This window comes from Cololabis saira, chromosome 21 (genome assembly GCF_033807715.1).
Source record: "Cololabis saira isolate AMF1-May2022 chromosome 21, fColSai1.1, whole genome shotgun sequence".
Lineage (NCBI taxonomy): Eukaryota > Metazoa > Chordata > Actinopteri > Beloniformes > Belonidae > Cololabis > Cololabis saira.
The window spans coordinates 29,328,361-29,350,189 of NC_084607.1; the positions used below are offsets into that span (position 1 = coordinate 29,328,361).

At 45.0% G+C, this 21,829-nt stretch overlaps 1 protein-coding gene across 1 annotated transcript; it reads right to left on the reverse strand.

The window, feature by feature from the left end:
- Window positions 1-986: 986 nt before the first annotated feature.
- LOC133421527 (envoplakin-like) lies at window positions 987-21,381 on the reverse strand. The gene is made up of 23 exons (XM_061711184.1): window positions 21,164-21,381; window positions 17,274-17,373; window positions 17,043-17,197; window positions 16,834-16,957; window positions 16,612-16,740; window positions 16,490-16,531; window positions 16,241-16,402; window positions 15,026-15,133; window positions 14,840-14,935; window positions 14,652-14,762; window positions 13,455-13,601; window positions 13,219-13,373; window positions 11,549-11,646; window positions 11,296-11,468; window positions 11,041-11,219; window positions 9,349-9,487; window positions 9,046-9,239; window positions 8,818-8,968; window positions 7,419-7,502; window positions 7,197-7,322; window positions 7,029-7,121; window positions 2,764-5,769; window positions 987-1,702 (listed from the first exon to the last, which is right to left on the reverse strand). The coding sequence occupies exons 1-23, from the start codon at window positions 21,202-21,204 to the stop codon at window positions 1,241-1,243; spliced, it is 6,075 nt and encodes a 2,024-aa protein (XP_061567168.1). The 5' UTR covers window positions 21,205-21,381; the 3' UTR covers window positions 987-1,240.
- Between the last annotated feature and the right edge of the window lie 448 nt (window positions 21,382-21,829).

A 21,829-nucleotide genomic window follows, 5' to 3' on the forward strand; every position in this document is an offset into this window, starting at 1 on the left:
TTTCCCCCTCAACTCCTCCGATGATCGGCCGGGCTGCTCCGGACACGTCCTCCACCAGTAACACACTTGAACCTCTATCAGGTGCACTGTCACCGGGACAGTATTTGTTAGTTTTGTCCTTGTTAACCTCATCACACCAGTCTGCCTGTGAGTCATATCTAATCTGCATCTTCAATCCATCATTTCCAAGCACTTGCTTCTACTGGACTGTATCACGTGCACTTATGTTGCCATCAGATGAGTTTGTAGTGACAGAGGAGGAGTTGTTTAAAGGACAGGTACCAGAGAAGAGACCCGTCACACTGATATTAATGAGTAAAAGTCCTGCTGACAACTGCATCGTGTCTGCATTCAGCAGCTGTAACACTAACACTGTAACAATTGTTTTGTTTAATCTGGTTTGGATGCTGAGATTTCCATCCAGACATACAGGACTGTATCAGAAAATTTGAATATTGTGATAAAGTTCTTTTATTTTCTGTAATGCAATTAAAAAAACTAAAATGTCATACATTCTGGATTCATTACAAATCAACTGAAATATTGCAAGCCTTTTATTATTTTAATATTGCTGATTATGGTTTACAGTTTAAGATTAAGATTCCCAGAATATAAAGATAGGATATTTGAGTTTTCTTAAGCTGTAAGCCATGATCAGCAATATTAAAATAATAAAAGGCTTGCAATATTTCAGTTGATTTGTAATGAATCCAGAATGTATGACATTTTTGTTTTTGTAATTGCATTACAGAAAATCACAATATTCAAATTTTCTGAGACAGTCCTGTATACTCAAAGCCATAAATACTAAATTACTAAAGGATCTTTTCTGGGCGACACGAGTGCAGGTTTTAGGTTTCATGACAAAACACTTGATGCTGCAACAGTTGCTGACCTTATCTAGTTTCTATTTCACTTGATTTATTAAATGGAAATGTTTATAAAAATGGCAAAAAAAAAACAATCGTGAAGCTCTTGGGATTTAATAAAACACTTCTGAGTGATTTTAATTTCACAACGTCAAGAAGTTTATTTTGTGGAACAAAAATTACCCATTTTTTAACAGCAGACCCAAAATAGTACAGAGAAGAAACATCACAACTTTAATTATCTCCATTAAAAGGTTTTTTACTTCAAAACATGAGAACCAGGAACCTATTTTCCTTCAAGCGTAGCACCAGTGAGTTGAAGCAAACAAGGCATTTCCCATCTCCACGTGTGTCTACATCTTGTAGGAGGATCAGAAGCGGTATTTGGAGTATGACGGGGCGCTGGCGGCGTCGGTGGAGGCGGCCGGCAGCAGCAGCAGCCCGGTGCTCACGTCCTTCCTGCAGCGCTCCATGGCCTGCTTGTACGACATCTTCTCCCCCGTGACGGGGTCCCGCAGCTCCTTGGAGTGGGACGCCTCGTCCTGCAGCTGGTCGGCCGTCTTGCTGTCGATCAGGTGCTGGGCGGCGGCCTCCTGCACGGTCAACCGGCCGGCTTTGGCCGGGTCCACCAGCCCGCCGGTCAGGTACTGCACCTCCATGTACCTCCGGGCGTCGTCCCGGGTGATGTAGCCCTTCTGCGCCGCCTGGCCCACCGCCAGCCGCACTTTGGTGACGGGGTCCTCCACGCCGGTGAAGGCCTTCTGGGCGTTCAGGAGCTTCCTCTTGTAGCTGGAGTCGATCAGGCCCTGCTCCGCCGCCTTGTGCACCGACACCTGGCCACATAATATTATGTTACAATAGTGTATTAGAAAACTACGTTAAGGGAATCCATTCATGTTAATATTTCTATCAATCAGGTTACTTATTCATTTACCTTGTACTCGGTACATTACATTCTACTCTGTAATTTACATTCATTTGCATTGTATTATTCAATGTTCATATTATCATTATTAGTATTATTTAATGTTCATATGCACTGAGAAATTCATGTTAATATTTTCAGGTTAATTGATCCATGTAATTCTTTGTATAAATTAGGCCTGTGTTGAAAAAATTGATTTCCCAATTTTAAATCGATTCTCATATTAATTCCCAAAAATCGATTCATATGTCTAAAGATCGATTTTTTTAATTTTTTATTTATGTATATTTTTTTTTTCATCATTACATTAAAACTTTTGGTTATTTTTTTGTTTATTCCCAAAAAAGGAATGTTTTGTTGGATACGAGAATAACTGGTGCCATGTTTTTGCCTTTAAATATGTTTAAAGGTATAAAAACATTAAAGTAGTAGGTTATAATTGCATAAATTGTCTATATTTCATTACTTTATTTATTGCCTTGGGGTTACATTTGCAAAAAATGCTAAAAACCAAATGCTCAAAAACATATAACAAACAAATAAAAATGGAATGTGGGAAAAAATAAAACCGATTTCATCCGTCTCTGTTTCCTCCCTGGATCTGTTTGGTAATTCTGACCCACATGATGTTTCCTAAAGCAGTTCCATCAGCATTCTGGGAGCTGATTGATCCTTACAGGATCATTAGCTGCCAATACTTACTGTTTAATCTCAATATAATACTAGTAGTAATATTTTGCATAACTACAGTCATATAATTCATGCAACAGCTCAAAAAACAATTTTAATAACACTAACCCAAATCAATATCGGAATCGGATCTTGACATTTGAATCGATCCCCAGCCCTAGTATAAATGCTGTATTGTTGATTAATTGTTTGATTTAATGTGGACCCCAGGAAGAATAGTCTTCATATTTATGAGGACTATTGGGGATCCAATAAATGATAAACAATAAATAAACAAACCTTGTCCTTGTTTCCGATGTCCACGATCCCGCCGGAGGCCGCCTGCGCCTCCAGCAGCCTCAGCGCCGTGTCGGCGTCGATGAGCTTCCGCGTCAGCGCGCTCCTCACGGACATGCGGCTGTCGGTGGTGGTGTCGAACACGCCGGAGATGGGGAAGTGCTCCTCGGCCGGCGGCACGCTGAGGTTGCTCAGGCTGCCCAGGCTGCCGTTGTGGTGGGACCTGAGGTTGCCGTAGGACGACCTCAGGGACGAGGGCGTGGCGTTCAGGGGCGAGGACGGCACGGCCTTGGTCGGGGACAGTGGGGGGAGGTACGGCTTACTGACGTCGCCCGCGACCATCAGGGCGAACTCGGAGATGGGCATCTTCCCCTCGCGGTAGCGGGTCAGGTCGTGCGGCGTCAGCCGACGCTCCTTCAGCGCGTCCTTCACCGAGTACTGCTTCCCGCTCTTCCGGTCCTGCAGGATGGTGCTGTCCCCGTCCGGGCCGGTGGACGTGATCTCCTCCCAGTCGCACTCCAGCTCCGACAGGTGCAGGTAGTGGTTGCGGTCGATCAGCCCCTGCAGGTACGCGTCGTACGGAGACATGTCTCTGCCGGTGTCCGGGTCCAGGATGGTGATCTTGGTGGACACGTTGGTCTCCCGGGTGTGGGTTTCCGAGTGGTCCTCCTTCCTGATGCTGTCCTGCAGCTCGGAGATGAGCGTCTCTCTCTGGTGGATCCGGTCCTTCTCGTTCAGGATGTCCTTCTCCAGCCGCTCCATCTCCGTCGAGGCTTTCAGGCTCCGGGTCCGGGCCAGCTGGTTCCTCTCGCTCATCAGCTTGGACTGGTGCTGGAAGGTCACGCTGATGTCTTGCCTCTGGGACTCCAGCGCCCGGAGCTGCTGGAGCAGGTCGTCCTTGTCCCTCTGCAGGGAGTCTCTGCTGAACATGAGACTGGTCTCCTCCTGGGACGTCATGGTCTTTGAGGTTTGCAGGTGGTTCAGCCGGATGCTGGTGTTCTGAATGCTGTCCTCCATGTCTCGCCTGACGTTCCTCTCCTGCGTCACCAGATCTCTGAGACGGTCCCGCTCGGCCTCCACTGCCGGGTCCTTCTCCACCCGAACCACCTCCCGGTACACGACCTTCTCAATCGACTTCTCCCTCTGCAGGATTTCCAGCTTGATCCGGAGGTTTCGCACTTCTCTCTCCAGGCGGCTGATGTCGTTGCTCTCCGTCTCCAGGTTGGTGCGGACGCCGTCGGTGAGTCTCTCCAGCTTGGGGTCCCGTTCCACCTTCAGGACCTCCTCGATGATGATCTTCTCCTGGACGGGCGCCGGAGCGTTCTCCAGCTCGAGTATGCGAGCTCTGATCCGCCGGAGCTCCGCCTCCACCTGGATCTTCTTCTGCCGGTCGTCCATCTGAGCCAGGTTGGCCTCCTTCTCCTGCACCAGGCCCCTGAGCTGCCGGACCTCCAGCTCCAGCTTCCTGCGCAGCTTCACCTCATCGTCCAGGCTCCGGTTCAGCTTCTCGTGCTCCAGGATCTGCTTGGGGTCCTTTTGGAGACGAACCACCTCCCTCATCACGATCTTCTCCTCGGGCTTCTGCCTCTCCAGGGTGATGTACTGGTTCTGCAGGTCGAAGACGCACTCCTCCAGGCTGCGGCGCTGCTGGATCTCCTCTCTGACGTCCCTCCGGAGCCGCTCGGCTTCCTTCAGCAGGAGAGGGTCGTTCTCGTACTTGATGACCTCCTTGGTCACGAGCTTGGTCTCCACCCTGGACTTCTCCGCCTTGAGCAAGTCCCTTTCCCGGCGCAGACGGCTGAGCAGGTCCACCGTGGTGTCGTAGTTCACCTGCAGACGGCTGACTTGGCTCCTCAGCCGCTGCAGCTCCCTGACCACCTCTGGACTCTTCTCCTCTTTGATCACCTCCTGCGTCACCTCCTTGTACTCCACCTTCGGCTTCTGACCTCGCACGGTCGTCAGCGACGACGTCACCGCGTAGATCTCCTTCTCGAGGTCGGTGCGGTTCCGGCTGGAGTCCTGCAGCTCTCTCTTCAGACGGACCAGCTCCACTTCCGTCTCCGGGTCCACTCGGTAAATCTCGTTGATGATCTCCTTGACCTCCACCTTGGGCCGGAGCCTCTCCACTTCCCCGTAGCGCAGCTGGAGTTTGGTCAGGTCCTTCTTGAGGATGATGTTCTCGTCCTTCTCCTCTTCCAGAGACATCTTCAGCTTCCTGGACTCCTCCAGCGAGTCGGGGTCTTGCTGCACCTGCTTGAGCACCTTGGTGACGACCTTGGGGTGGATGGTGGGGATGATTCTCTCCAGGGCGTTGATCTGGCTCCTCGTGCTGAAGATGCTGTCGTTGAGAGACTCGCCGCGCAGCTCCTCCTCGGCGATGTCGTTCTGGAAGGTGAGGACCGCTTTCAGCATCTCCGGATCTTTCTCCAGCCTCACCACCTCCTTCTTCACCACCATCTCCCTGATTTTGGGTCTCTGCTGAGCCAGGACCGTGAGCTCGGTCTTCACGTGAACCTTCTCCGTATCTCTGGTCTGGAGCTCCTGACGAATCCGCCGCATCTCGTCCCTGATCCTCGCCGCCTCCTTGTCCAGTTTGGGGTCTCTCTCGTACTCTGTGAGAACTTTAGTCACCAGCTTTGGCTCGATCTTGGTCCGCTGCAGTTCCGTCTTGACGATCTTCTCGTTCATCACGTGTATCTCGGACTGGGTTCTCGACCTCTTCGAGCCTTCGTCCTGGATGCGGTTTTTCAGAGACTGGAGCTCCACCTCCAGTTTGGGGTCTCGGTAATACTGCACCACCTCCTTCTCCTCCAGCCGCTCCACCCCTCTCCTGCTCTTCAGGGACACAAATCTCTTGCGGTAGGTTTCCAGGTCTTTCTCTGCATGAAAGCGTCTGCTGGCCTCCTCGTTTAACTCCTTTTTCAGACCGTCGGTTTCCACCTGGTCCATCTTCTGGCTCTGCAGCTGCCGCTGCTGCCGGACGACCACCTGACTGACCTGCTCTTCATTCTGCACGTGGATGAAAGGACGAAAAATAACTATACACGCGCACACACATCAAGATGGTCTTAGGCCGTGTCCCAATACTATCACTACCCCTCCTTTTCATCACTACCCCTAAATTTTGTGCGTTCCCATGAGGGTAGTGGTGTCCCAATTCCTCTTTTCACCTAGGGGGAGTGGAGAAAAGTAGTGTAGTGGCTATGAATCTGTCACTACGGATGTAGGGATTTCCGATCCTCACTAGCTGATCTAGGGACAAAAAAAAATTTCCCAGAATGCTTTTCGTCGTCATTTGCGGACTGAATCCAAAAAAAAAAACATGGCGGATATTTCTAATTTTTTAGTGAATAAAATCAATATTTTGAGTTAGTTTCTGCATAAAAATGCGTTTTGATTACATTTCTAGTGAGAAATATATATTTTACTTTCATAATATTCACTCAGTGAATGTACATAATCACTCGTTTGCCCGTTGTTGCAAAGATCACGCCAGAATAAAGGCTGATTTATTGTTCCGCGTTACACCAACGCAGAGTAGGCTCTGCGTCGATGTTACGCGTCGGCGCGCGCCGTACACCGTACCCTACGCCGTAGGCTCTGCGTCGATTTAACGCGGACCCATAAATCAGCTCCCGAAGCCGGCAGGCAGGCAGAAATCTCAAAATTTTCGGAGCAAATTTCTTAACAGGCGTAGCTACAACTGTTAAGAGTTCATCTATTAAACCAACATTTATCTTCCTAAAGGATTTATTTCAGCCAGCGATAATTCTCCACAGAGCTGCAGGTTTCTCCCCGGGATGACGGCGCAGGTTGACCTGGCGATCACGTCTGTACGTGACCTGCTGCTGCTCCAAGCCGGCGGCTCTTCTCATCTCCGAAAACATCGGGTCAAATTTCTTAACAGGCGTTATTTGGATAAACTGAGCCCAGGTTGGGGATCTTAACGGTTACTTTTACACCTGAAAAAATATTAAAACTTAATAAAGTGGCATATTAACAGCGCTACAGCTGAAATTAAAACAGCTTTTGGCTCTCAGCTTCCTGATTTTAGGGGTGGTGCTGAAAGTAGGAGTAGGGGGAGTATTGGGACAGGCCCCTGGGAAGATTTCAAGTGCCCTAAAATCTGTCCCTTCTTTTTTAGGGGTAGTGGTAGTGAGGGAGGGCTAGTGGTAGAAAGTAGGGCTAGTGAAAGAAAGTAGGAGGAGTATTGGGATTGGGCCTTAGTAGTAATGGAAAACACTAAAAATGATCCGGGACGTGCGTACCCTCGCCATCATGTTCTTTGCCGTCCCCAGCTGGTTGAGTCGCTGGTTGTTCTCTGCAGAAACCTCCGAGAAGAGGTTCAGCATGTCTTTCTCCTGCAGAAAACATTAGTTTAAAACTAGTTTTGTCATTTCTTTGTGTTTTTTTTGGAGTGTTGCCTAAAACCTTACCGTCCTCTGTACGCTCTGAGCCAGAGGGGAAGCTTGACTCTTCTTTGGGGCTGTTTCCTCATCGCTGTCATCGTCCTCATGACCATCCAGAGTGCTGCGGTAGGTGATTGACTCCCTCTCATATCCCTGAGAGTAAATGTGTTTAAAAGTAGAAGCATAAATCATCTACTATGGATGGATGGATGGATGAATGAAGGAATGAATCTCATTCCCCAAACTCACGTTTAAAACACTCTGCAGATCTCGGGACATATCCTTAATTCGGTCTAAATCATCAGACTTCTTCTTGATGTCCTCCACCACTTTCTAAACATGAAACCAGAAACACATGAAATGTTAAAAGCGAGACATTTTATCATTTCATGACAAAAATGTGCTACTTTGTAATTTGATGGCAGCAATATGTCTCAGAAAAGTTTGGGAACGGGTAACAAGAAGGTTTGAAAAGTAAATGGAACAGAAAAAGACACATCTGGAGGAACATCTTGCAGGTCTACGACTTGATTGGGTAAAAAAAGGAGCATGTTAGAAAGGCAGGGTCTGTCTTTAGATACTGTTTCTACAAATTAGTAAATTTCAGAATAAAGTTCCTCTGTCTCAAATTGTGAAGACTTTGAATATCTTGTAATCTACAACGTGCAACATGAAAGCACTATTCTGAGGATCAGAAGAAATCTCTGTATGCTGTATGTATTCCTTAAATAAGCAGTATTTATGAAATAGTAAAAGTAAAGTTTGACCGTGGCCTCTACTGGAATGAACTAACTGAACTAAAGTGAATGAGTCTCTGACTGGACCGTACTGGACCTGTCGTTAGGGTTGCCACCCGTCCCTTGAAATACGGAATTGTTACGTAATTGCAAATTAAAATTTGCGTTACGTAGTGAACCAATGACATCTTATTTATTGATGTGAATCTACAGGTGAAGGTTGGAAAAGTTGAATATATCGCAAAACTTCATTCGTAGTAAATTCAACTAAGGTGAAACAAATATCTTATTTCCCACTACATTCAAAGTGAGATATTCCAAGCCTTTATTTGTTATAATTTTGGTGATTATGGCTCAGTTTATGAAAACCCCAAATAAAAAATCTCAAAAGATTTGAATATTTTATGAAATCAATAATTAACAATTCAACTGATGATATGAATGATAACACATTTTTGCTTTGCATGTAATGAGACTATATAATATATTACTTTCACCTTTTAAATTGAATTATTGAAATAAATTAACTTTTACACCATATTCTAATTTTCCGACCTTCACCTGTAACTATATTCTTCATCTTGCCTGATGAGGACATACGTAGCATAGGAGGCTAGTTCAGTTGCTATATGGTTGGCTGTCTGTACAGTCGTGCAAGTTCGATGCTATTAAAGCACTTTAAACTTTAAAACAAAGCATTTTGTTTTTTCATATAAAAAAAGGATGTCCCTATTTTTGGCGTCTGCGCTGCTGAAATCAGGCGTTCCTTATTTCTATTTCTGAAAGGTGGCAACCCTATCTGTCGTCTGTGAGTTAATTAACTTGGAGGTTATAACAAACTTTCCAGTGTCACATGTTTCTTTGGTAAATAGGGTGCAGAGGTCAGAGAGAGAGTGTGTGACAGTAATCACCCTCTGGGAGCGCTGCTTGGCCGTTATCTGCGCCGGGTCATCCGTAGGCTTCACCGTGTTGTTCGGCACATTCAGCAGGAAAAAGTCCAGCGACTGAGTTGCGTTCTGGAAGTCCTGGGTCTTGTTGGTTGCTTGCTTCACCAGGGCCGACCTGAGGCAGAAATCAGATGTTTACAGTAGCACCTCGGCTCCACCGGTGACAGGTTCAGTCGTGTTTCTTCTTCTCACCTCTCCTGGAGCTGGTTATTGACGTTTGCGTAGCGGTTCTTCAGGTGCTTCACCTCCGTCTCCTGCCGGCGGATGTCGGGGCAGTACTCGTTGAAGTTCTGCTTCAGGGAGCTGCACACTTGCTTCGTCAGGTCCAGGTCTTTGCCCAGTTTATTCAGCTCTTCCTTCTTTGAAGCAGCGTCCTTTTGCATCGCCTGTCAGACAACATAAAGACGAAGGATTAGGATAAAAACGCTCGTGCAGCTGCGAGGAACCTCATGTTCTTCACCCCCTCTAGTTTCTCTGTTTCTTAAAACACAACACCTGCAGGTTTTGCTGGCGACTTTGGAGAGCGCCGGGTTCATCCAGCACGGCTCCATCCTCAGCCAGCTGCTCCTCAAACCCAGAAACAATCCCCTCCACCTTCTGGATCTGTTTCTCCAGGAACATGGAGGTCGTTGCTCTGATGAAAGAAGACACACCATCCAGTTAAATAACAACAAAACTGTGGATAGAAATATTCTTCAGACGAGGACAAATGTGTCGGTACCTTCACAGATCATTGAAACAACTTTCCCAAAAAGTGATCAGATCAAAACTATTCGTCTCGTTAATATAAACACTTATGTGTCTTAAAGGAGCTTGAGGCTCCTTTTAAGAAATGAGACTCTCTAGCGCCACCCTTCACCACGACGGCCGTCGGGGGTACTGCAGCCAACAGTGAAGCCGGCACGGGAGAACGGGGAGAACGCGCATGCAGCGTCATGTGACGTCACATCCACAGCCCAGCGCGGGAAATTCGGAGTCCGAATTGCAGCACATTTTGCAGCACACAGCCTGTTCAAGGCAAAGGAGAGATACACTAGAGGGTTCATTCTTTTGGGTTTGGAACGCTTCATCTGACATTATTACTAGAAAACTTAAAACGTATACGAATTTTTTTCATAAATCCTGCCACAATCCGGCCTCAAGCTCCTTTAAGTGTGTGATAAAGTATGATAAGAAAGGACTAACTGTTTATTTTTCAAGGATTCTATAAAATAGTTTGGACAGATTTGCTGTTACATCTAAAAAAAATAATTTTATTATTGTCATGAATATAAATGTTAATATACAGGTCTATCAGCTATTTGACCCATTTAAAGGGACTGTGTGTAGTATCTGTGTCATGGACCAGAGAGAAAAGGAGAGAAACATTTAGATGAATATGTTAAATGTTAGACCTCATGTTAATAATATTTCTAAGAAGTATAATATCCATGGGGCGGAGGAGGAAACTCAACCCCAGCGTGGTAGCTAAAGCTATGAGGATAAGATCCAAATGTCTGAAAACTGAAGCTGTTTCAAAGACAATCAACGGAGAACCAAATCTGAGACGGGTGGAGCAGTTTGTCCAGGAATTGGAAATAAAACACCTGCAGGCTAAAGCAGAAGACACATACCACAATTCACCTGCTGGAGCTGTAACTGCTGCTAACGCCTTTTTATATTAAATATTTACTTTGGTTTGTGTTAAACTGAATAAATACACTCAAAATCTTACCAGGAACATTTGTCTTATTTCTAGTTAAAATGTCTAATTTTTAGTCAGAAAATCTCATTACACTTAAAACAAGAGTCATTACCTGAAAAAATTACTTATTTGACAATTTTCACCTGTTTCAAGTACATTTTCACTTGAAATAAGTAGAAAATTCTGCCAGTGGGACAAGATTTATCTTCTTATTACAAGCAAAAAAATCTTGTTCCACTGGCAGATTTTTCTACTTATTTTAAGGGAAAATCTACTTGAAACAGGTGAAAATTGTTGTTTTTTCCAGTGTAATGAGATTTTTTTTACTACAACATAGACATTTTAACTAGAAATAAGACAAATATTCTTGTTAAGATTTTGAGTTTTTGCAGTGTAACACCAGATGTCAGTGTCTTTGGTTCATTCTGGGTTCTTTCATCTTCACGGTACCAACACAATTTCCATGTTGTGTATTTTCACATTTCACAAACTGAAATTCTCACTTCTTGTTATAAAGATCCATGAGCGCGTTGAGGTTGTTGATTTTGCCGTCGGTCTCGCTGAGTTTGGGGGGCAGGCCGGAGGCGGCGGGTCTCAGGGGTTTCCTGGCCAGGATGGGGTCCATCTCCCTCTGGACGTCCGACTTCTGCGACTCCAGCTTCCTGACGGTGCGAGCAGATCTCTGCAGGACAGAGTTGGCGTTCAGAGGAGGGACTGGGTCGTCTAGTGAAGCCCACGGAGCGGCGGCTCCAGCTCACCTCGTTCTCCTGCTGCCTGCTGGCCAGGTCCTGCGTGGGCTTGCGCTGGTCCAGCGGGCTCCTCAGCCGGTTCAGGACCCCCGTCTCGCTCTCATCCAGACCCTCGTTGATCCTGTTGAGCTCTTTGACTAGCTCCGCAGCTTTGACATCTTCTGGAGAACTCTGGAGGACGGCTGATGCAGAGAAAACAAACATCTAGTCTGAACCTGTAAACGGACCAGAAGAGACGTCCGGCTGGGTTTAGTCCACTCACCGGCCTTCTGGGGGAGCGCCACCTCCACCACGGGGGTCTTCACAGACGCCAGCACCTTAGCTCTGCGGCTCTTCAGGTCCGCCAGCTTCCTGTCCAGGCTGAACACACAGACACGTTTACATCCCATAATAACCAGTCAAAGCTTAGACTTCATCAGAAGAAGGGTTCAATACCACCAATACCAGGGGAACAGTATCAGTTCTGTATGTACAAATACTGCAGGCATCTTATAAACTAATGTCAATTCAAACATATTGGCAAAGTGCATTTAATTGGGAGGAATTCCTCCCTGCATTTAACTGCAGGGAGGAAGGACCTTCTGTAGCGCTCCTAAATGTGTGAAGGAGCGCTACAGAAGGTCCTTCCTCCCTGCAGCTGTGAGACTACACAACCAGCACTGCTCACAGTAGACCACATACAACCTGACAATAAAGGTACATAAGAGAAATAATGTGCAATATCTTTCACTCACTGCAACGTGCAATTATGTAAATATCCATCTGTAAATATCCGTCAGTTATCTTTTTCATATACTAGTATTTCTTATTATTTATCTTTCTTCTTATTATTATTATTGTATACCAGTTACTGCTTATAGTGTGTTATTATTATTACTGTGTTATTACTTTTACTTTTTCTATTGATGCCTCTTGTTTTTGCACTATCCCCTTTGCTGCTGTAAACTGCAAATTTCCCCTCTGTGGGACTATTAAAGGTTTATCTTATCTTATCTTATTCTATTACTTCTGAAATAACATGGAAGGTAGTGTGGAATAATATCATTCAACCTTCAAAAAATCCTAACCATCAAACTATACACCTAAATATTGTTGACAGAGCTTACTTTACTCCCAGACTTAGACATTCAATGAAGCTGGAATCATGTCCCCTCTGCCAATTATGTACACAATGTTGCTTAGGTACTTTTACACGTATGTTGGGAATGCCCTGGAGTACAGTTGTTTTGGTTACAAGTCACCAAATATTTAATAAGGAGGTTCCATGCTGCCCCGTACTTTGTTTGCTGAATGATAATTCTCGATTCTCGATGTCAATACAAGAAAAAAGAATTTGGCTTTCCGGCCTAACTGCTGCTAAAAAAATGTTGGTAGTACGGTGGAAACCACCACATAATCTATCACTGGATCACTGGTGGATCTTCTGATGGATATTTTAACCCTTGAGCTCTCTGTTGCACAGTCTCATGGAGCAAAAGAAAAGACCTTCAAATCCTGGTCAGAAGCATCAGAGCTGTGAAGTCTTGCCTATAAAGGGGGGAACGGGGAGGGGATGGTGCAGATCACTCACTGGTGTGGTGTGCTACTTTTCTTTTTGTTTTGTTGATTAATTGCTAGTATTGGGATGTGTATGCGAGGGTGTGTGTGTGGATGTGAATGTGTGTTTGTGTGAGAGCGTGTATGTGGGTCAAGGTGGAGACAGACAAGTATAAATATGTACAGTATATGAAATGTTTATGTTTTGTTCTAACTTGTAATACATTTTTGCCCCTGTTTTTTGCGTTTGTTCTTTTCAAATGTATAGTGGACATGCTGCTACAACAAAATGTATAGAGCTGTGCCTGTGACTGTCTGCCTTTTTTTCAAAAGTTGACATAAAATTAATAAAAAAATTGTTACCAAAAAAAGAAGAAGGGGAGAAGAAGAGCGTACCTGCTAACCGTGTCCAGCGCCTCAGCGTCGGGCGGCGGGACCATGAAACAGGCCCCGGGGAGGGTCCTGGTCCGGCCCCCGGGGTCCTGCAGCTCCCAGTTCCGCGGGTCAGAGGTCGACTTGAGGGTGAACTTCTCGCCGCGTCGCACCGAGTCCTGAAACAGGCGGAGAGGATGGTGACTGAAACATTGTCCTCATCTCGGTGCGTCCTCTAAGTGACCTTGACAAGCTCCCACCTCTTCATCCGCCCAGTCACACAGGGCCACGGCGGGCGTGCGTGGGGGGGGTTTGGTCCTGCGGAGCTTCAGAGGAGCCACCTCGCCGCTGCTCTCCCTGAGGGCCGACAGACGCTGCTCGTTCCTGCGCAGCGCCGGCTCGTCTCCCTGGAGGTTTCAGGGAGTTACAGGGGTCATTTCTCATTTCTCAACGTCTTTTTTACTCCTTCTCAGTGTAAGTTCATTTAATTCATCGTCCTGTCTTGAATGAAGTGTTTATTTACTAACGACTACCTTAGAAAAATAGAAACTGCAGATTGGATTCTTTTCATATTTACATCTTTCAAGATTTCTGTTCAAAGTCAGGAGTTAACGCCCACTAATATAACTGTGGTTTTCAACAGCTTGGAGGTAATGTTTAATTATAACTGGTTCTGTTTATCTACGTGACGTCATGAGAGTTCGTTTGAGCCTCACACGCGGATTAATCTTAAGCCGCACCTTTAAATACATAAAACTGTTGGACGACATCATGGGAAAAAGCCAAAGCAATAACACATTAGGAAAAGTATTAAGGAACAAATCTGATTTACTCTGTGTCCCCAATAAATAAACATGATTTGGTGCAAAATGTCCAAATGAATCCAAGAACCCCAACTAACCATCAACTTCCAACAAAACCAGCATAAAAAAACCACACACACCCACAGATTACAGTTTGTAGCTGCAGATGGGGACACAAACCTAGAGATATCTAGAGATAATACTAAAACAGGACTGCAGATACTTCAATATCAGCTGTAAACTGGTCTACGGACGACAAAACAAAGGTCAAACCCTGACCTCGATCATCTGGGAAATTTGTATCACCGAAAAGATGTGCCAGTAGGAAGACTAGAACCGGACTCCACCAGTCCTGTCTGGAGGACTGGGCCACAAATCCAGTGAGATGTTATAGAAACTGGTGAAAAGGCTGAGCTTCCTTCTACAATATACTGACCAGGAGAAAGTAAAGTTCTGACTTTAAAGACACTGATTAATCAATCAAAATGATGTGAGTTCAGCTCTTCATCAAAAACATCATCACCTTGAGTTCTCCAAGTTGTTGAAAACCACAGTCACCTTAGATTGCAGCACTAAACTCTGTGGGGAGCTCTCTCTCTCAGTATTTTGACATCTGCACACACTGATAACTGATAACAGATAAAGGGTCCGAACCTCGATCGCCAGCACGATCTCGGGGTTGCTCTTGTTGCTCAGCGACTTGGGGTCCAAAGTGGATCCGAGCCTCTTCAGGGAGTCGGACAGCGTCTCTGCGTCCAGCTGGAACTGGATCAAACAACGCAGGCTTCAGTTTCACTCAGGCGGGAGGATTATTTCAGCAGCTACTGCATTCTGGCCTGTACCTTCCTGTAGTCGTCGATGTTGTCCAGGTGAGACTCCTTGGCCAGACACAGGTTGAGGAACACCTGCCACTCGGCCTCCACGGTATCCCTGTGTGCCTGGGGGGGGTGAAAGGTAAGCCGTGGTTCCTGGAACTAAATCCTGCTTAAGTGGGTTCCTACTGACGTGTCACAGCTGCGGTCGTGTACCTTGATGGTGGGGCTGCCGGGGTGCTTGGCTTCCACCAGGCGATCGGCTTCCTCCAGCAGCTGGTTGATCTCCCGCTCGTGCTGCTGCAGCCCGCCGCTTTTGAATCTCTGGTGACACACATACGGGATGAAGAAATCACGAGGGATTCATCCTGATTTCTCCCTGAAGTCAGCAGGGTTGTTTCTTTACAAAGATTCAGATTCAGACGTCTTTACACTGCAAAAACTCAAAATCTTAACAAGAATATTTGTCTTATTTCTAGTTAAATGTCTCATTTTTAGTCAAAAAAATCTAATTACTGGAAAAAACAACCATTTCCACCTGTTTCAAGTAGATTTTCACCTAAAAGAAGTAGAAAAATCTGCCAGTGGAACACGATTTTTTTTGCTTGTAATGAGAAGATAAATCTTGTCCCACTGGCAGATTTTTCTACTTATTTCAAGTGAAAATTTACTTGAAACAGGTGAAAATTGTCAAATAACAAGTTATTTTTCTGGTAATGACTCTTGTTTAAAGTGTAATGAGATTTTTTTGACTAAAAATGAGACATTTTAACTAGAAATAAGACAAATATTCAGATTCAGACGTCTTTACACTGCAAAAACTCAAAATCTTAACAAGAATATTTGTCTTATTTCTAGTTAAAATGTCTCATTTTTAGTCAAAAAAATCTCATTACACTTAAAACAAGACTCATCACAGGAAAAAACAACAATTTTCATCTGTTTCAAGTAGATTTTCACCTAAAATAAGATTTTTTTGCTTGTAATGAGAAGATAAATCTTGTCCCACTGGCAGATTTTTTCTACTTATTTCAAGTGAAAATTTACTTGAAACAGGTGAAAATTGTCAAATAACTAGTTATTTTTCTGGTAATGACTCTTGTTTTAAGTGTAATGAGATTTTTTTGACTAAAAATGAGACATTTTAACTGGAAATAAGACAAATATTCCTGGTAAGATTTTGAGTTTTTGCAGTGTATTTATCCTTTTGGGAGGTTCCATCGGGGAAATTGACATCTCCATTTCACCCACTCAGCACTGTCATATATAAATAACCACCCCCCCCCCAAAAAAAAAAACAAAACACCCATATAAAGATAAAAATATAGAAAAATAAAAACAAAAATTAAAAAATAAAAAGCTCTCCACTCTGAGCTCCTCAGATGCAGCAAAGGCAGGGGAACACCGGCCTGACCTCTGACCCCCTCTCACCTCATACTCCATGCGGACCCCCGGGGGGTCCACCATGCGGTCGCTCCAGTCCCTCTGGAGAACCCTCTCCTGCTGGCCGGACAGGTACACCAGCTCCTTGCTGCAGCTCTGCATGTACTCGTACAGGGAGGCCAGGTGGAGGCGCCGGCGCCGGGAGTCGTCCTGCAGGTGGAATACAGGACTTAACGTTTATTTCTGGAGTCGCCAACAAAACAATGTAAAAAAAGAAATAAATAAAGAAAGACTCACGAGAAGTTGGGCATATTTCTCCCTGAGGGCGGCGTACTGCTCCTGGGAAGAATCAAGATGAAGGAGCAGGTCAGTGATGAGGCCTGACGGGGGCGTGTACGTGGTGCAGGGTGGGGGTTTACCTTGGAGCTGACGGTGCTGGGCTGCAGCTGGTCGCTGTACGCCTCCACCTCCTGGTGGTGGATGTTATGAGCTGCGATCTGCTTCTCCACGTCGGACAGGTTGGGCCCGTACGGCCCGGTTATCTTGCTCTGCAACAGCACAAGACGCAGCTGGTTCAGCCTCATGTGGGTCAGAAAATAGAGACCTGTGAAGGAAGGAAGGGACGGCGGGGATCAACGGACCAGCTTTTCATCCAGCAGAGGGCCCCAGTCGATCTTCTGGGTCAGCTCCAAGTCCTGGACCTGGTCGTACACGTCCCTGTAGCTGGCGCACTCCTGGGCCCAGCGGTCGTGGAGGTTGCTCACGCTGCAGACAGAGACAGACACGGTTCCTCTCCAGACAGGACTCAACCTGTCTAGTTTAGGTGGCAGACGTTCATGAGGAAACTCACTCTTTCTCGATCTCCTTGGCCTGCGGGTGCTGGAGCTTCTTGGATTTGGCCACGTCTATGAAGAGGTCCTTCAGCAGCCCCTCGGCCTGGGCCAGGTTGTCTGCGTTCTCCTGCTGGTGGACGGACTGCTCTCCCCTCTTCTCTCGCTCTTTGTCCTGCAGGAGACCACAGATCAGGATCATTTCCCAGCTCACAGGAGTGAGTTGTGAATTCCCTGTTTTTGGTTCTCACCAGATTCAGCAGCTGCTCGGCCTTCAGGATGTTCTTCTCCACCTGATCAGCATTCTTCTGCATGCGGAGGATCAGCTGAGCCATGTCGCCGGCTTGACTCCTGCACACAAACACACACGACCACATTCACCATATGGAACCTCTGTGGACACTCCTGAATCCTTGCAAGCATCTTTGTACGATGTACACACTTCTTAAATACTCATAGACAGTACTTGAGTTGTAAAAAAAAAAAAATCAGGGGGGATGGTGGATTTTATCATATGGGGACAGATAATTTGTGCTGATTACAAATAATATAATATATTACAAATAATAGCACTGACCAAAACACCTGCAGAAATACTGCAGGAATGACATAGCAGCAGTTAAATGCAGCCTACTGTAAGCTTTAAATATCCACTGGGCTTACATCAAATACATCAAAACACAACAATAAAAAACAGTTTTCTGAACTTATCAATATGACTCTGTCCTTCACAGGATAAGTAAAATGGATCACTGCAAAAACTCAAAATCTTAACAAGAATATTTGACTTATTTCTAGTTAAAATGTCTCATTTTAGTAAAACAATCTCATTACACTTAAAACAAGACTCATCACTGGAAAAAACAACAATTTTCACCTGTTTCAAGTAGATTTTCACTTGAAATAAGTAGAAAAATCTGCCAGTGGAACAAGATTTATTTTTGCTTGTAATGATAAGATAAATCTTGTCCCATTGGCAGATTTTTCCTACTTATTTCAAGTGAAAATGTACTTAAAACGGGTGAAAATTGTCAAATAAGTTATTTTTCTGGTGTTATTTTTCTGGTGATGACTCTAAATGTTGAAATAGCAGTAAAACCACATTCATTGATGAAATGACATAAGGGATGGAAAGGGGGGATGGCAGTTTTACAGGGGGGATGATTTTGACTGTTTTTATTTCAGGGAGGATGCCATCCCCCCTCATCTCCCTCATCTCCAGTACTGCTTATAGCCTTTAAAGACATATCTAAAGTGTTGGCATTTAAATATGACGTTATACACTCACATGAAAATGAAAGTACACTTTACAGTTTTACGCTTCTACTCGTCAGGACATAATAAAACTAATCATCTGCTCCTCTCAGGTGCTTTACTTGTCTTCATAGGACTGTGCTTAAGCTGTAGTGATTCTCAACTGGGGACCAAAAGGTCAGGTTCAAGTTCAAGTTCAACTTGACTTTATTAGTACCCATAGGTAGATTTGTTTTGCAGTAGATGGAAGAAGGTATCTCACACACAATCTTTACAGTCATTAATTTGACACAGGACAAATACAGAGAACAGGTTTACGACAGCACAAGACAGACATTGGCAGGTACTCACAATACTGACTGGACAGGATAAAAGTAGATGTTGCCCACAAGGCAAAGAACAATAAATAAAGGTAGAATCAAATAAGTTAAAAGCAGGATAGACCTCAGCAATAAATAAAATGCGTTAGGATTTGTTTAAAAGAGAGGCAGCAGCAGGGACGAAGCTGTTCCTGTAGCGTGTGGTCCTGGTTCTCAGGACTATGACAGTGGGTCTTTTTCAGCAGGTGGCAGGACTTTGGCTGAGATCAAGGAAATGCCCTCAGGTAAAGCTACATATCTTTTATTCTTTTTGAAAGCTGTTGCCCTTTTTTATTTCATGTATTTTGCAGAAAAACACAGAAAGAGAGTAAATATGTAATGGCTGTTACACAAATGTTTACAATATTATATCACTTTATAAGCTTGATTAAGTGACTATTTTACTAGTATGGCGCTTTTTATATATTCAGTGAGTGGATATTCAGCTAAAGCTGTGTATTTTTGAGTCCTTTTGAAACTACTCAGTAGTTGCACATTTGTTTTACATTTATATTTGAAGAAACAGTTAATTTAGTGCAGTTTGAGGTTCAAACTGCAGCATCTTTTCATGAGATGTATTTGAGAATTTGAAAGGTGTCCTGGATTGAGATGGTGGCTCTTCATTGATGGTGGGTCCTGTAACATCATATCTATGTTCATTGATCATCAAAATCATTAAAAGAAAGTAATTTGATCTGACTATATGCTTAAACAGGAAATATTTTAATCACTTGTGTAAAAGAACGCCTCCCTCAGTCATCGGCACCCCGGACCAGTTTGGCCACTCCTGCGGGTTTGTTCTGAGATTCCTCCTCCGCTGAAAAACGACAGACAACTATGTGGTGCCACGCCCGCCTGACGACAGGGCACCCATGGGTGCAGGGAGTGTCCCCCTGTCCCCTTCACTGAGCACAGGAATGCTGCAGGAATGAGGTCACATGACTCAGGAGCAGCAGGTTTATGGCCGGTGTTAGACATTATGGCTTTCTGGAGGCGCACTGATGCAGGATGATTAGATCCTATAGGTGAGTTAGTTTTTATTGCTCCCACGTCACTAACTCCCCAGAGAAAATACATGTTTGCTATGAATTTATATTTATCCCAAAGCAATAACTCTGGACCAGAAGAAAGGATCAGAATAGCTGCTTTAACACTGATTTTTATTTAAAAATCTCTTTACTCAAACAGGATCTTATCTCTGCTCCAGAAACGCGTAAAAGTTGACTCGAGTGTCACATCACAGACGCACAGGAGCCGCGCGCCCCCGAGAGCAGGCGCGGCCCCGCCGCTCCCTCGGGTCCACAAACACACCCAGCCGTGGAAGAGAAGAAACACCTGATTGTAGCCCAGGGACCATTGCGCAACAGTCCACACATTTCTGTGTGCAAAACTTCATATCCCTCAGCTCCAGTCAGTCAGCTCCAGTCAACTCCAGTCAGCTCCACTCAGCTCCAGTCAGCTCCAGTCAGCTCCTGCTGCACCGGGCTGGGGCGTGATGATGCTCACATCAGTTCATTCACTCTTACACAGAGCCAATCCACGGCAGATGTCAGTGACATCCCACCTAAACAGCCCACAGCTGCATCCATAATGTGCTATATCCATTTTATCCTGTTCAGTGACGCCACGCGTCAGAATCACCTGTAAATCTACAGGTTTGTGTTGTTGGACTCTGGGAGAAGGCTGGAAAGCAGGAGACAAAACAGGAACCAACTACAACTACTGGGATCAGCACCAGGAACCGCCCGTGGGTTGAGAGTGGACACCTCTCAGTCCCATCCACACATCCCTTACTGGGTCACGAGGGTTCCTGTTCAAACCCCATTAATAACCCTCTGATTGCTGTTTATCACACAATACCATCCAGTTAAATGCCAGTTTGTAATAAAATAATATAAAATAAAATAAATGATTTCCAACTGAATAAATCTGGTCTCCACTTTGATTGGGTGTCCGTGGACAACAAATGTCCCCGTCCCTCTGAGCAGGCTGAGATCTATCAGGTCAGGGCCACTCAGCTGATGTGATGTTGACCTGCAGCTTCATGACTCACAACTTTGACTGATTCAGTGGCACCAAGTGGATTTAACAAGTCAATAAATATCAATGACACACCCCGTGGGCAAAGAAGGGACAAAATAAGAGTAATGTGGTTATGTAAAGGTCCAGTGAGGAGGCAGAACGTGTACATGCACTAACATACATGAGGGTAGTTATTATGAGTAAACAGGAAAACGTTTAGAAATGTCACCAGACTTCATTCATGTATAGAGTCCCTCGGTTTAACTCTCTGTTATAAGTCACTTTGATTGTTTTTGCCTTCATGTGGCGCCATGTGACAAGTTTTATTTGTCCATAATGATATAATAGTCCTGCGCAAACACAGATAGGATCATAGTACACACAAACACAACTTCGTGGCTGGTTGCGAAGGAAAACATCATATGAGAGATTAAAAAGAAAAAGAGACAGAAACACAGGAGGAGGAAATCTGACACGCACTCACTCACTCATATATTCAGACTCACCTGCTGATCTTGGCCGGGCTGTATTCCCTCCTCTTTGACATCTTGGGACTGTTTGGACCTGTTCGGGTACTAATGTGGGTGCAGGTGTTTCTTCCAGCTCTCCTCTCCCTCCCTCTCTCCCTGTGACGGGCGGCTCGGCCAGATAAGCAGCTCCGCCGCCGCGGCTCCTCCCAGGCCGGCAGGTGTGTCGTCAGCGGCGGCTGCAGGGCCGGTGTGAACAGGTGTTCTGACAATTTCTGCTACCTGCCGAGAAATGCTACTTTGTGGTTCTGCGCATGCGCACAGTCGATATTCAAAGTTTGATTGCCACGCCAATCATTTCTTGCACGATGTAAAATGGATAATATGGGATGTTGAGTATTTGCTCCTTCAAATACATTACCCATGACATGAATTGCATTACACTTTGTGAACATTATACGATAAAGAGAAAAAAAACAATATTAATAATAATTATTATTATTATTATTATTGACTGAATATTCATTCAGTCATTCTCCTTTATTTAGCCAGGCAGGTCATTAAGAAAACATTCTTATTTACAATAACGGCCTGGCAAGAGACAAGGACCACTTGGGGCAAAAGGAAGTGGTTTAGGGAGTAAAACACAGTAAAATTGTACCTCTACAACGGCCCTTTCCCCCCAAGTGGTGCTTGTCTCTTGCC